The sequence below is a fragment of the Heterodontus francisci genome, chromosome 13, assembly GCF_036365525.1.
Source record: "Heterodontus francisci isolate sHetFra1 chromosome 13, sHetFra1.hap1, whole genome shotgun sequence".
In the NCBI taxonomy this organism is placed as follows: Eukaryota; Metazoa; Chordata; class Chondrichthyes; order Heterodontiformes; family Heterodontidae; genus Heterodontus; species Heterodontus francisci.
This window is the reverse complement of record NC_090383.1, coordinates 44639040-44655513: the sequence shown is the minus strand read 5'-3', so window position 1 is coordinate 44655513 and position 16474 is coordinate 44639040. Positions and strand designations below refer to the sequence as shown.

The following is a 16474-nucleotide window of genomic DNA, read 5'->3' as shown; positions in this document are numbered from 1 at the left end:
TGTCCTTTTATTATTTTTGTAACTTCTAGCCTTATCTGTTAATTTACTCTTAGATTTGTATGCTCTGTCCCTTCCTGTCACAGTCTGTTTATCATTTCCCATATTTATACCTTTCTCTGTTGCCTTGTCTCTACTCCTTGATTTACCATATCTTCCCAAATTTGATCCCTCGCCTCCACTATTCAGTTTAAAACTCTTTCTACTGGCATTTCAGTCGAGGAGGCTGCTTTTGTGCATGTGCCAGTACTGTGCCACCTAGTGGTTGCACTGTCAGCAAATGCAGACTTTTAAAAATCACAGAATACTCGAGCATCACATGTCCCTCACACCCTCGACAAAAGCTATCTTGATTTGCTTCCCAACTCGTCCTACAGCCTCTCCCAGCTCCCAACTCCTCCAGGGGTTTGAGCACTGCAGGCAGGAATTCCTGGTCTCATGATGGGATTGGCTGTATACCATAGGCAAGAATTCTTGATCTCTCAATGGGACTGGCTGCAGGCAGGAACTCGATATCACACTTAATGTTGCACCATTTCTGAATAGCCTGTGCAGGCATGACTGATTTATTCAGATGAAAGGGTATAAGTCAGGATTATGTATTTTTAAAGCAAGGGAGTGAATAGCATTGCTTGAATCATCTGATCAACACCAGTGTGACTGGAAGAAAGAAGGATGGCTCAGTGAACTTTGAGGGAAGGGAGAGACAAATGAGTAAACATCGACCATAAATAATGTGTCATTCTGAAATAACTTGAGTCTCTGTTGCCTTCCTCAGTCAGGTGCCAAATTGAAGACAGGACGTTTAATCACACAAGGTACGCAAGACAAAGATTGGAGAGTTAAGAAAGCGTACATTCAAAGAATGAAATAAAGTTTCCAAAGATAAGACCAGAATAGACCAAACGAAAATGTTCTGTGTGAGCTCAGAATAACTTTTCAAAAGCCTCAGACCGTCACAATTGATCTGAACACTAATAAAAGGCATGAAGGAGGAGTATGTTTTCGAAGGCAATTGGCAGAATGACAGGGGAAAAAAATTTAATTTAGAAAACAAGATTTTGAATCCCATGCCAAGTGCAACATCTAAGTATTGCTGACACGTACCATTATAAAGCAGTAACAAAGGCAGCAAAATGGACATCCATTTCTGTTCAATCGCCCAATCTTTCATTGAAAACTTCCTCAAAGAGTGAGCGAACAAGCACTGTGGAATCAAAACAAGATTCTTCAGATTGACCAGCGCTGGCATAAGAACATTTCAATCAACGTTATCACAAACTTAGGAGTAAAACCATCACTCTGCCAGGAAACAAAACTCTTCCAAATTTTAAACTCGACACCAGTTTGTGCTCATGAACACTTGCCATTTACCAGTGGATCTCCTATGGTGTTGTTCACAGCTGGCGACGATGCGTGTGGGGCCAGCAAAGTGCAGCAGGTAGGCTTCTTAAAAATACCAGGGAGGCTTAGTTGGGGTGGGCTGGGTGTAGGAAAGTCAGACTGCCAAGAGAGCTGCTGCTAGTGGAGTGTCAGGGCGTGATATGTGTAGGAGTAGACTGGAGGGTTGGGTAGTCCTGGCAGCAGAAACAGATCAAGAACAAAGAACAGTACAGCACTGGAACAGGCCATTCGGCCCTCCAAGCCTGCGCCAATCATGAGGCCTGTCTAACTAAAACCTTCTGCACTTCCGGGATCCTTATCCCTCTATTCCCATCCTATTCATGTATTTGTCAAGATACCTCCTAAACGTCGCTATCGTACCTGCTTCCACCACCTCCCCTGGCAGCAAGTTCCAGGCACTCACCACCCTCTGTGTAAAGAACTTGCCTCGCACATCCTCTCTAAACTTTGCCCCTTGCACCTTAAACCTACGTGCCCTAGTAACTGACTCTTCCACCCTGGGAAAAAGCTTCTGACTATCCACTCTGTCATGCCACTCATAACTTTGTAAACCTCTATCAGGTCGCCCCTCCACCTCCGTCGTTCCAGTGAAAACAATCCGAGTTTATCCAACCTCTCCTCATAGCTAATACCCTCCAGACCAGGCAACATCCTGGTAAACCTCCTCTGTACCCTCTCCAAAGCCTCCACGTCCTTCTGGTAGTGTGGCGACCAGAATTGCACGCAATATTGTAAGTGTGGCCTAACTAAGGTTCTGTACAGCTGCAACATGACTTGCCAATTTTTATACTCTATGCCCCGACCGATGAAGGCAAGCATGCCGTATGCCTTCTTGACTGCGTTGCCACTTTCAGTGATCTGTGGACCTGTACGCCCACATCTCTCTGCCTGTCAATACTCCTAAGGGTTCTGCCATTTACTGTATACTTCCCATCTGTATTAGACCTTCCAAAATGCATTACCTCACATTTGTCCAGATTAAACTCCATCTGCCATTTCTCCGCCCAAGTCTCCAACCGATCTATATCCTGCTGTATCCTCTGACAATCCTCATCACTATCTGCAACTCCACCAACCTTTGTGTTGTCCGCAAACGTAGCACTGATCCCTGCGGAGCACCACTAGTCACAGCCCTCCATTCAGAAAAGCACCCTTCCACTGCTACCCTCTGTCTTCTATTACCGAGCCAGTTCTGTATCCATCTTGCCAGCTCATCTCTGATCCCATGTGACTTCACCTTTTGTCCCAGTCTGCCAAGAGGGACCTTGTCAAAGGCTTTACTGAAGTCCATGTAGACAACATCCACTGCCCTTCCTTCATCAATCATCTTTGTCACTTCCTCAAAAAACTCTATCAAGTTAGTGAGACACGTCCTCCCCTTCACAAAACCATGCTGCCTCTCGCTAATAAGTCCATTTGTTTCCAAATGGGAGTAAATCCTGTCCTGAAGGATCCTCTCCAATAATTTCCCTATCACTGACGTAAGGCTCACTGTCTTGTAATTTCCTGGATTATCCTTGCTACCCTTCTTAAACAAAGGAACGGCATTGGCTATTCTCCAGTCCTCTGGGACCTCACCTGTAGCCAATGAGGATACAAAGATTTCTGTCAAGGCCCCAGCAATTTCCTCCCTTGCCTCCCTCAGTATTCTGGGGTAGATCCCATCAGGCCCTGGGAGTTATCTACCTTAATGTTTTTCAAGACGCCCAACACCTCCTCCTTTTTGATATCGACATGACCCAGACTATCTACACACCCTTCCCTAGACTCATCATCCACCAAGTCCTTCTCTTTGGTGAATACTGATGCAAAGTACTCATTTACTACCTCGCCCATTTCCTCTGGCTCCACACACAGATTCCCTCCTGTGTCCTTGAGTGGGTCAACCCTTTCCCTGGCTACCCTCTTGCTCTTTACATATGTATAAAAAGCCTTGGGATTCTCCTTAATCCTGTTTGCCAATGAGTTTTCAGACCCCTTTTAGCCCTCCTGACTCCTTGCTTAAGTTCTTTCCTACTTTCTTTATATTCCAATGTGATTGGTCTATAACAACCATATGATCAACACCGAGCAATTAGCTATGCTTACTGGAACCTTCTAATTAAAATCACACAGGCACAACATTTTTAATAATGAGCTGATGTCCCATGGTATTGAAATTGGGTAGTCCGGGTTGGGAGCACTTTCATTATTTCAGGGTATAGTACACAGCAGGGAGCAAGGTCCAGAATTTTTAAATTAAAACTTTTGGACCTTGAGAGAAATAGAGCTTGCCTGTGTAATGGTGCTGGAGCACCCAACTGTGATGGCAGCTATTCCGGGAGAATTCTTTTCCACTGAATCTAATTTGCAATTAGAAGACTGTAGCCAAAAGAATATTTAGAGCTATCTTTAACAGCATATTTTTTTCAATAATTAACAGCATGATTGGCCATTCCCAAAGTATGCTACCACTTCCTGTTGGTAAGCCCCATTCTTTGTTCAGAACTTTACTGAACTCAGTAGTAAGTGCCAGTCCACAGCTGCATTCTGAATGTTGAGTAACGTGCAATGACCTGCTGGGAGGTATAGTTTTCTAGTTGCCATACATAGGGTGACATCAGTAGAGTCTAAGAATCTGCACATTGGTTAAGTCTCTTCATTCAGGCAAGACCCAGGTACACAAATGAAACTGGGGAATGTAGCAGAGGGGGGTGCAGGCCTTCGCAAGTGAAACTTCATGGAATTACTTTATCATGCAATGGCTGCTTTGATGGGCAAGTTTAGTTTATGTTACAAAGCAAATTTCTTTAACTTAGAAAAACATTCCACGGCACTTCACAGAGGCAATCAGGCAAAAAAAAAGACATGAGGAGGGTTGACTATAAAGCCATTCAAAGAGGTGAGGCAAGTTTTAAGGACCTGCTCTGGTTAGGCCCCAACTGGAGTATTGCGTCCAATTCTGATCATCACACTTTAGGAAGGATGTGAGAGTCCTTGAGAGGGTGCAGAGGAGATTTATCAGAATGGTTCTAGGGATGGAAGTTTTTAGTTAAAAGGTTAGGTTGGAAAACCTGCGTTTATTCTCCTTGGAACAAAGGAGATTGACGGGAGAATTAATAGAAGTGCACAAGATTATGACAGGCTTTAGATAAGTTAAACAAGGAAAATCATTAACAAATGGTACGAGGATTAGGGGACACAGTTTGAAATTTTTGGACAAAAGATGCAGGGGGAAAATGAGGAAGCAATTTTTTTTTTACGCAACGGTGGTAATGACCTGGAACTCGCTGCCCACAAGAGACAATCAATGACTTCAAGAGGAAGTTGGTTAGCCACCTGAGAGAAATAGACTTGCACAGCTATGGGGAATTGGGGAGTGGTACTGACTGATTAGCTCTGTGGAGAACTGGCATGGACTGGATGGGCCGGATGACCTCCTTCTGTGCCATAAACAACTATGACGAGAGGGAGATGGATAGGTGAATGGGTTTAGGGAGGGCATTCCAGAGCTTAGGGCCTAGATGGCTGAAGGTACAGCTGCCAAGGGTGGGGTTAAGAGAGAGGGGCAGGTGCACAAGGCTAAATTCGGAGGAATCGAGTGTTCTTGAGAGCAGTGGGGAGGTTGTCAAACTGAAGGAGATTTGAGACATAGGGAGAGGCAAGGCCATGAAACACAAGGATGAGAAATTTAAATTGGAGACGGGGAGCCAATGTAAGACAGCAAGGATAGGAGAAACGGATCATGGGATAAAATACTGGCAGCAGAGTTTTAGATGACCTGACGGTTTTACAGCGAGGATGGGAGGCCTGTCAGGAGAGCATTGGAATAGTCGAGACTGGAAGTGACAAAGGGATGGAAAAAAGGTTCATATGGACTGAGGCGGGGCAAAAGCAGGTGATGATACATATGGAACACAAAAAATTTAAAAAAGTGACTCTCCATCTACAAGGCACAAGTCAGGAGTGTGATGGAATACTCCCCACTTGTCTGGATGAGTGTCACTCCAACAACACTCAAGAAGCTCGACACCATCCAGGACAAAGTAGCCTGTTTGACTGGCACCCCATCCACCAACTTAAACATTCACTCCCCCACTGCGTATCGTGGCTGCAGTGTGTACCATGTGCAAGATGGATTGCAGCAACTCACCATGGCTTCTTCGACAGCACCTCTGAAACCACAATCTCTACCACCTAGAAGGTCAAAGGCACAAAATGTATGGAAACACCACCATCACCTCTAAAGTTCCCCTCCAAGTCAGGTACCATTCGGACTTGAAAACATATTGGATCAAAATCCTGGAACTCCCTACCCAACATTACTATGGGAGTAACTCCACCACACGGACAGCAACGGTTCAAGAAGGTGGCTCACAACCACCTTAAAGGCAATTGCAATTAGGGATGGGCAATACATGTTGGCCTTGCCAATGAAGCCTAAGTCCTGTGAATGAATAAAAATAATGGAAAGGGATGCAGAAGTGACCCAAAACTGACATTACTGCACACAAACTATTTCAATCAGTACTACACCTGACACTACATTATCCAATAATTTAGCTCACATCACCAAAAGATGTAATGTAAAGCTCCTTGTATTTTGATATAAAGAAGGCCTTTGAGCACCATCACTTCTGACATCAGAACATCATGCATCAGAATACTAGTCATTAGTAGCAAGTTATACTTACTGTGACCATGAAGGTGAAAACTACGAAGATAAATCGGAACCAGATTTCCACTTGTGAAAATGAGGCATTATACATCTTCAACTGTCAGGAGAAAATTTTAAAGTGGCATTAAAGAGAGAGAGGGCAGCTCCAGCACAGATTTTAAACTTGACTTGCTTTTAATGCATCAGCTAAAAATTATGAAGCTTTCAGGCACTTTTAGTTGGATAAAAATTTTTAAAATCACTTTTTATAGCTTAAACATACTTGATATTTAGTACAGCCAAAACTGAAATCCAGTTATTTTAATCTTGGTATGCTGCTTAATAACGTACATTGAGCATGGAAAATCAACTGTAGATTATTTCTCAATACGTCTGCAGTGATGTCACTATAGTTGTTAATCCTCTCATGCAAGAGTCATCACACGTCACAGTTGCTGCTGGTGCAGAATGTTGCCTACGTGCATTATAAAATCAATTATAATTTGAAAACAAGTTCAACACGAATTTATTAGTGTCTGACAAAGATGCAAACTGTAATTTTTTAAGTCACTGGAGGACACCAGCAGCACAAGAAAAGAGGTGAGTACATATCCTGTAGTTAGCCCAACACCACCAATTCAGCCAACAATCTTGAGAACCCTAACTTCAGCCGAACATCAGACTGCTCATGACGATCTCGATGAAAATGCTCTGCACCCTCAGCTGAACATTACAAACAGAAAAGTAGCATAGTCAGAGTCATTACAGCACAGAAGGTGGCCATTTGGCCCCTGGAGTCCATGCCAGCTTTGTGGACAGCAATCGAATCAGTCCCATTCCCTGTTCCATCCCCTAGCCCTGCAAGTTTATTTCCTTCAAGTGCCCATCCAATTTCCTTCTGAAATCAATCTTTCACCAAGCTCATAGTCAGCGAGTTCCAGATCAATACCAATCGCTGCAAAAGGGAATTTTTTTTCATAATCCCCCTGCAATTCTTACCAAAACCTTAAATCTATGTCCCCTAATCTCCGTCCCATCAACTCATGAGAATCTTGCACACCTCTATAAAATCTCCCTTCAATCTCTTCCTCCAAACAGAACAACCCCAGCTTTTCCAACCTAAACTTGTAGCTAAAATATTTAATCACTGGAACTATTCTGGTAACTCTCCAATGCACCCTCTCAAGGACTCTCACATCCTTCCTAAAGTGTGACGACCAGAATTGGACTCAATACTCTAATTGTGGCCTCACCAGAGCTTCATACAGCATAACTTCCCTGCTTTTGTACTCAATGCCTCTATTTATGAAGCCCAAGATCTCCATATGCTATACGAACTATTCTCTCAACATGTTCTGCCACCTTCAAAGATCTAAGCGCATGAACCCCCAGGTCCCTCTGTCCCTGTACATTCATTAGAACTGTGCCAGTAAGTCTATATTGCCTCTCCCTATCCCTTCTGCCAAAATGCATCACCTCACAATTCTCCATATTAAATTCCATCTGCCACTTATCTAACCATTCTGCTAGCCTATGTCCTGTTGCTGTCGGTTGGTATCACCCTCACTGTCTGCCACATCCTCAAGTTTAGTATCATCGGCAAATTTAGAAATTTTATTCTATATTCCAATATCCAATTAATTTATATATCTCAAGAAGCAGTGGGCCTAGCACTGAAGCTTGGCAAACACCACTGTTTACCATCCTCCAGTCTGAAAATCAACCATTTACCACGACTCCCTGTTTTCAGTCCTTAAGCCAATTTTTTATCCAAACTGACACTGACCCTCCCATACCATGAGACTCAATTTTGTTGGGCAGTCTTCTATGTGGTACTTTGTCAAACTGTTTCTTAAAACCTATACAGACAACATTCATTACATTTCCTACATCAACCTTCTCTGTACTTCATTAAAAAATGCAATTAGATTAGTCAAGCATGATCTGCCTTTTATAAATCTCTGCTGGCTCTCTATAATTAACTCAAACTACTTACCTGATTATTGTTTCTAAAACCTTATTCACAATTAATGTTAAACTGACCAGCCTGCAGTTACTTCATCCTTTCACCCTTTCTAAATAAGGGGGTCACATTTGCCATTCTCAGCCTCTGGCACCTTCCTCATATCAAGGGAAGACTGGAAGATTATAGCAAGCCCTTCCACTATCTCTACTCCCACTTCCGTGAGCAACCTGGGAAGCAAGCCATCTGGACCAGGCGACATCCACCTACGCACAGCCAGCCTTTCCAGTACATCCTGCCCATCAATTTTCACCCCACCCATTACCTCTACCATCTCCGCTTCTACCAATATTTTGTCAGCATCCCTTTCCTTAGTAAGCACTGACACAAAGTACTCATTAAGTATTCTAGCCGTGCCGAGCCTCTAAACATATATCACCCTTGTTACGACCAGGTGAGAAAGGTGTCTAGGGATCCCTCTCGGCCTTCACCTGGTCTTACTGTAACAGGGTTTAATTTTAAACACATCGTGTTTTTAGCTCCCCCTTGCTGAATCCTTGTTCACCGCTTTCCAATTATAAGGCAAAGAAACCAGCACAAACAGGCTTTCTTAGGTTTAAAGAAGAAAAGTTGAAATTTATTAAACTTAAACTCTAATTCGGTTAACGCCTAAGGATACACGACGCACCCACGCTAGCATGCATATGTGATATACATGTGCAAACAGAGACAGAAAAGAGCAGAAGAAAAATAAAGTGGAAAAGTTTGAGGCAATATCTGAAGAGTTTTTGTTATGGTTCTTCGAGCTCACTGTAGAGTCCTTGATTGTAGGTAGATCTTGCTTTTCATTGAGGCCTAGTATTCTTCTTAAATCTTGTTCGCTGTAGGAGACTTTTCTCTCTTGGAGTTCACGTATCTTCAGTGGATTCAGAGGCTTGTGAGAAAGAAATAGGAGCAGACACAGTGCCTTCAAACTCTCTGTGGCCAGTTCAAAAGAAAACCCTGGAACAGCCAGGTAGTCATGCGACCAACTGGTCTAACCAGTCCTGGCCCTTGTGGATTGTATCCTCCTTAGCAGACCCTGGAATGTGCTTCCTCACCTTCGATGTCTGTTAGTTTGTAAATGCTTTTTTTCCAGCCACCGCTGATCTGTTTAACAAGTCATTTCCTCGCTCCAACAACAGTTAAAAATCAATGTTCATGACAAAATTGATGTTGCTCATTCTTGGCAGGTGGGGGCCTAGCATGACATCTCCACACCCAGCAAAATGAAATGCAATTTGAAAAAAAGTGCATTTCATTAAGATACAGAAAAAAAAACATGCATTTCTCTCATTCATTCACAAATCCTGAAACTTATTAAAATCGCCCCTTTTTCAGCATCCCAATAGACATGCGGTTCTTTTTTGGGGGAGGTTTCTCTTCCATTTGCCCATTTCCATGGATGCCTAGGGTCATTATTCTTTTTGAGGTCTGAAAAGGGGGGCGGGTTGGGTTAGATTTAATTAGCCCTAAACTGGAATTTTATTTTTTCCTCGGGAGAGTCAGTAGTGGGCAGGTCTATCCTGAACACTCTTTCAGTGTTTTGCTGAGTCATACAAAGGCTTTTGACGGGGGATGGATGTTTTCTTTGGTTCTGACGATGGGGGAAGATTCTTTGCTAATCTCCCCTTTGTCCCAGACAACACTCCTGCCTGAAAGTATTTGTGCAGACTCTACTGTACTTCACTGTAGCACTTCAACTAGTTGAGGCATCACCTTTACAGTTTCTGTACCCCCTTGATGTCTTTCTTTGTCTCTGCAGGTTCCTGTAAATGCTGTTAGCAACTCTGGTGGGGTGCTTCTTGTGTCTGCATTTACGTAGGAGGATGTGGGGCCTAACATTTCACATTTTTTGGGGTTGGCTGACCGGACAGTAGGGGTTTTCATCCAGGATTCGTCCCGGACTTCCTTTAACCTGCCCTCTTGGTCACTTTTTCCCCTTCCCTGTCTCCCCTTTTACCAACCTTGTGTCTGCCTGTTCCTTTTTGTTCTCAGCAGGGGGGTCCGTTACAATTCACCAAGCCTCGGCTCGAGGGTCCTCCTAACTCAGGACTTAGGGGTGCAGATTTCACTGTAGGTTGGGATTTCCCCACAACCTGGCACATGTGGCAACTCCTGCAGTACTCCACCACAGCTTTGTGGAGTTTTGGCCAGTCAAACTGCTGTCTTATGCGGGCTTTGGTCTTTCGTATACCGGCATGTAAAGCCACTGTAGTCCTGTGGGCCCTTCTTAATATTTCTCCCCGGTACTTCTGCGGCATCACTAACTGGTGAACTACTGCCCACTCCTTGCTCTCAGGTCTGTGAGGAGAACTCCATTTCCTCACCAGTACCTCATTCTTTAAATAGTAGCAACCAGAGACTCCTTCTGCTTCACTTTCAGACTGCGCAGCCTGTGCTAACTCTCGCAATACTGGGTCGGCTCACTGAGACTCACCTAGGGAAAATCCATTTAATTCATTCCCTGGGTCTCCTAACTTTCCAAAGAAAGTCTCAGACAGGCAGATCTCATGGTCATCTGCCTGCAGTGCCAATGCAGTCTCCTTTGGGAGAGCTGGTTTGATCATGGCCTGATCCACTACACATTCAGGGAAACTGTAGGGGTTTGTCTCCTGCCACTGCCCTGTCTCTCTGACCTGCTGCGGTCGTTCTTTCACTACTGGGGGGGCTACCACCTTCACCCCCGCCAGATCATTACCTAGGAGCAGGTCAACCCCGTCCACAGACAAACTAGGGACAATCCCTAGCCTGTGAGGAGCTTGCAAGTTCTCCCTGTGACTGTGTGGGTTTCCTCCGGGTGCTCCAGTTTCCTCCCACATGTCAAAGACTTGCGGGTTGGCCATTGTAAAAATTGCCTCTAGTGTAGGTAGGTGGTAGGAGAATTGAGGGAAGGTGGGGATGTGAGAGGGAAAATGGGATTAATGTAGGATTAGTATAAAAAAATGGGTGGTCAATGGTCGGCACGAACTCGGTGGGCCGAAGGGCCTCTTTCGGTGCTGTATCTCTCTCTGACTCTGACTGTAATCCCTACGGTCAACGGTACCAAAACTAGGTCGCACTCCAGGTACAGGTATAGGCATACACTGCCCTCCAAAACCATTCACCACCATTCTGGTGTTCACTGCACTCTCTGGGGAAAGGTCAGGCTGCTTCCCAGCAAAAGGGATCGAATGGCCCGTATCCCTGAGAATTACTGTGGGCTTGCTTGCCCCACTCGAGTGGCATGGGGTTACTTTCCCTTCAAACTCAAAACCCTGATAACCTTCAGGAATCCTACTCGCTTTTCCTGCACTTGCAGCCATAAGCTTCCTGGGTCTCACTCTTACTGCAGTTAAAGCCACAGCTTGTTCTGCTGTGCTTTCCATCAGGGTCCTTCTTCACAGAGCAGGTGTGCCCTGATTAACCCTACAGGTTTTCCCTTTAGTTTCAAGCAGTCAGCTTTTAAATGCCCTGCCTTATTACAATGGAAACACACAGGTCTCCTCCGGGTCTCGTTCCTCATCGCACCTTCTTTTTTAGCTAGAGAAGGACCCCATATCTCCGGCTTTTCTTTCTTTCCCAGGACTGCTTGGGCTCCTATCACCTTCTCACCCTTGGTCCTTTTCGGATTTGTGGTGGTGACTAGGAAAGGTTCTCCTCTAGGAGACGGACTTATAAATTAAATCAGCTAGAATGTCTGCTTGCCAGGCTCTCTGAACCCGCTGCTCCTCTACATGGGTCTTTAAGGAGAGTAGGAGAGTGTGTTTAAATTCCTCTAACGGAATTACTTCTCAGATTCTCATAGCTGAGCTGTACTTTGAAAGCCCTCAGCCACTGGTCAAAATCCAGCTGCTTACTTCTTTCAAACTCCAAATAAGTTTGATTAGCTTGCTTCTTGAGGGTACTAAACTTTTGGCAATAGGCTTCGGGACTAATTCATATGCCCCGAGGATAGCATTTTTGGTCACTTCATAATTTGATGAACTCTCATCTGACAACAGGGAATAAACCTCATGGGCTTTTCCAGTTCGCTTGTCCAGGTCTCAGCTGGCCATTTTAGCTGCCTTGCCAGTTTCTCAAAGGGCACAAAAAATACTTCTACATCTTCCTCATTAAATTTTGGAATTAATTGAGCTAGTTTTAACAATTCAGTACCCAGCCCTGAATTACGCTCCTCTATATTGACCATGCTTTCACTGGAGTTACTCTGTCGCCCCCTTGTTAACTCAAGCCGCTTCAGCTCTCTTTCTTCGCATTCTTTCTGGAATGTTCTTTCTCTCTCTCCTCTCTCTTCTGTTCCTTCTCCTGTCTTTCTTTCTCCTCACATTCCTTCTGGAAGGCTCTTTCTGTCTCACTCTCCTGCCTCTCTCTCGCTTTCCCTTTCCTCAAATTCATGTTTCCTCTGTTCCAATTGTATCTCTGCTAACAATACCCTGTCAGATTCTGCTTCTAACCCTGTTTCTGCTTTGAGTTTCAAGGGAAAAATGGCTGGCCACTAGCCTTACAAGTTCAGGCTTCCTATAGTGATCCCACACTGCTCAGCCATTTTCCTCAACTCCTCCACAGACAGTGCTTTTAACTTATCCCAAGTTACTTCACCCTGGTTTGGAGAGCTGCTAGCCTCAGTTGCAGACATACTAGTATTCAATCACACACAACCACAAGAAAACCTATATTGAAATCTTGCTTTTTTTTTTGCTTGGGAACAATTTGGCTTCCCCCTTCCAATTTCTCTCATTTGTCTGTGGGTCGATCCCGGACAAGCCCCCAAATTTCTGTTACAACCAGGTGAGAAAGGTGTCAAGGTGTCCCTCTCGGCCTTCATCTGGTCTTACCATAAATTTTTAAACACACCGTGTTTTTAGCTCCCCTTTGGTGAATCCTTGTTCACTGCTGTCCAATTATAAGGCAAAGAAACCAGCACAAACAGGCTTTCTTAGGTTTAAAGAAGAAAAGTTGAAATTTATTAAACGTAAACTCTAATTCGGTTAACATCTACGGACAGGCGGCGCGCCCACACTAGCATGCATATGTGCTACACACGTGCAAATAGAGAAAGAAAAGAGAAGAAAAATAAAGTGGAAAAGTTTGAGGCAATATCTGAAGAGTTTTTGTTATGGTTCTTCGAGCTCACTGTAGAGTCCTTGAATGTAGGTAGACCTTGCTTTTCGATGGGGCCCAATATTCTTCTTAAATCATGTTCGCTGTAGGAGACTTTACTCCCTTGAGGTTCATGTGTCTTCAGTGGATTCAGAAGCTTGTGAGAAAGAAATAGGAGCAGACAGGAGAGATCTTCTCAGTCCAGGAGCAAACATACACACTGCCTTCAAACTCTCTGTGGCCAGTTCAAAATAAAACCCTGGAACAGCCAGGTAGTCATGTTACCAACTGGTCCAACCAGTCCTGGCCCTTGTGGATTGTATCCTCCTTAGCAGGCCCAGGAATGCGCTTCCTCACCTTCGACGTCTGTTAGCAGGCTTTTTTCTTCCAGCCATGGCTAATCAGCTTAACAAGTCATTTCCTCACTCCAGTGAAAAATCAATGTTCATGGCAAAACTGATGTGCCTCATTCTTAGCAGGCGAGGGCCTAGAATGACACTCATTCCCTAAGAGGCCCACAGAAAGGCTGCAAAGAGATATACACAGGTTAAGTGAGTGGGCAACAAGATGGCAGATAGAGAATAATATAGGGAACTCTGAAGTTATTCACTTTGTCGTTAAGAATAGAAAAGCAGAATATTTTTGAAATGGTGTGACACTTATAAGTGTAGCTGTTCAAAGAGTCTTGGGTGTGCTCATACAAGGAACACAAAAAGTTAGCATGCAGGTACAAGAAGCAATTTGCAAGGCAAATGGCATATTGGCCTTTACTGCAAAGGGATTGGGGTACAGGAATAAAGAAGTCTTGCTGCAATTGCACAGGGTTTTGGCGAGACCACATCTGGAGTACAGTGTGCAGTCTTGGTCTCCACATTTAAGAAAGGATATACTTACACTGGAAGCACTACAGCGAATGTTCACTAAATTGGTCTCGGGGATGAGGGGGTTGTCCTATGATGAGAGACTGAGTAAATTGGGACTACATTCTCTGGAGTTCAGAGGAATGAGAGGCGATCTCATTGAAACATACAAGATTCTGAAGGGGCTGGGTAGGGTAGACACAGAGTTGTTTCCACTGGTCTGGGAATCTAAATCATGGGGACAGTCTCAGCGTAAGAGATCGATCATTTAGGACTGAGATGAGGAGAAATTACTTCACTCAAAGGATTGTGAATACCCCAGAGGGTTGTGGATGCTTCATCGTTGAATATATTTAAGGCTGGGATAGACAGATTTTTGGTCTCTCAGGGAATCAAGGGATATGGTGAGCAGGCGGGAAAGTGTGGTTGACGCCTAAGATCAGCTACAATCGTACTGAATGGTAGAACAGGCTTGATGGGCCATATGGTCTACTCCTGCTCCTATTTCTTGTGTTCTTGTGTTATTGCCTGCTTACTGCTTACATGCTGGTAGAAGATTTTTGGGTTCCCTTTTATATTAACTACCATTCAATTCTCATATTCTCTCTCTGCCAGACTTATTTTCTTCACTTTGACTCGCAACTTATCATATTTGGCCTGGTTCTCGCTTGACGAATTCACCTGACATGCATCATACACCCTCACTTTTTGTTTCATCATATTCTCCATCTCCCTCATCATCCAAGGAGCCCTGGCTTTGGTTCCCTTACCATTCCGCCTTGTTGGAAACTACCTCGTCTGTACCTGAAACATCTCCTCCTTTAAGATCACCATTACTGTTCTTCCTGTCAATCTTTGGTCCATTTTACCTTTGCTAGATTCCTTCTCATCCCACTAAAGTTAACCATCTTCCAATTTAGAAGTTCTAATTTAGATTGTTCCTTGCTCTTCTCCATTGCTAATCTAAACCTTATGATACGATGAACATTCAAGTGTTCTCCCCACATACATTTTGTCTACTTGGCCTACCTCATTCTCCAGCACTAGATCCAGCAATGCCTCCTTCCTAATTGGACCAAGAACACACTAGTCATTGGAAGTTCTTCTGAACGCGTTTCAGAAATTCATCCCTACCCTTTCCACCAACATTATTCCAATTGATATTTCCATAACTGAAGTCCCCCCAATATCTCCACTCTACTGTTCTTGCACATCTGTGATTTACCTACAGATTTGCTCCTCTATCTCTATGTCTGTTTGAAGGCCTATAGAATACCCCCAATAGCATGACCTTTTTGCTTCTCAACTCTAACCAAATAGATTCTGCCCTCAAGGACATTCTCCCTTTCCAACACTACAATGTCTTCCTTAAACAGTAGTGCCACCCCACCTCCCTTTTTTCCTTCCCTGTCTATCCTGAATACTTTGTATCCATGATACTACGAAGGTATGAGGCGCGAGTTGGCTATGATGGATTGGGAAACGTTACTTAAAGGGATGACGGTGGATAGGCAATGGCAAACATTCAAAGAGCGAATGGATGAACTGCAACAATTATTTATTCCTGTCTGGCACAAAAGTAAAACGGGAAAGGTAGCCAAACCATGGCTTACTAATGAATTTAGAGATAGCATAAGATCCAAGGAAGAGGTATACAAATTCGCCAGAAAAAACAACAGACCTGAGGATTGGGAGCAGCTCAGAATTCAGCAAAGGAGGACCAAGGGATTGATTAAGAAGGGGAAAATAGAGTACGAGAGTAAGCTTGCGGGGAACATAAAAACTGACTGTAAAAGCTTCTATAGGTATGTGAAGAGAAAAAGATTGGTGAAGACAAATGTCTTACAGTCAGAAACAGGGGAATTTATTATGGGGAACAAAGAAATGGCTGACCAACTAAATGCATACTTTGGTTCTGTCTTCACAAAGGAGGACACAAATCTCATACCAGAAATGTTGGGGAACACAGGGTTTAGTGAGAGGGAGGAACTGAAGGAAATCAGTATTAGTCGAGAAATGGTGTTGGGGAAATTGATGGGATTGAAGGCCGAACAATCCCCAGGGCCTGATGGTATGCATCCCAGAGTATTTAAGGAAGTTGCCCTAGAAATAGTGGATGCATTGGTGGTCATCTTCCAAGATTCTATAGACTCTGGAAAAGGTCCTACAGATTGGAGGGTAGCTAATGTAACGCCACTATTTAAAAAGAGAGGTAGAGAGAAAACAGGGAATTATAGACCAGTCAGCCTGACGCTGGTAGTGGGGAAAATTCTAGAGTTCATTATCAAAGATTTTATAGCAGAACATTTGGAGAACAGTGGTAGAATTAGACAGAGTTAGCATGGATTTACGAGAGGGAAATCATGCTTGACAAATCTACTAGCATTCTTCGAGGATGTAACTAATAGAGATGATGAGGGGGAGCCAGTGGATGTGGTTTATTTGGACTTTCAGAAGGCTTTCGACAAAGTCCCACATAAGAGATTAGCGTGT

General features: G+C 43.9%; 1 protein-coding gene across 1 annotated transcript in view; it reads right to left on the bottom strand.

Moving 5' to 3' along the window:
• tmem181 (transmembrane protein 181) overlaps window positions 1-16474 on the bottom strand; it is a 219165-nt gene that overhangs the window by 69191 nt on the left and 133500 nt on the right. The window contains exons 7-8 of the mRNA XM_068044745.1: window positions 6075-6155; window positions 1105-1204 (exon numbers count right to left, since the gene is read on the bottom strand). Coding sequence (XP_067900846.1) covers window positions 1105-1204; window positions 6075-6155 — 181 coding nt within the window. The remainder of the gene's footprint in view (window positions 1-1104; window positions 1205-6074; window positions 6156-16474) is intronic.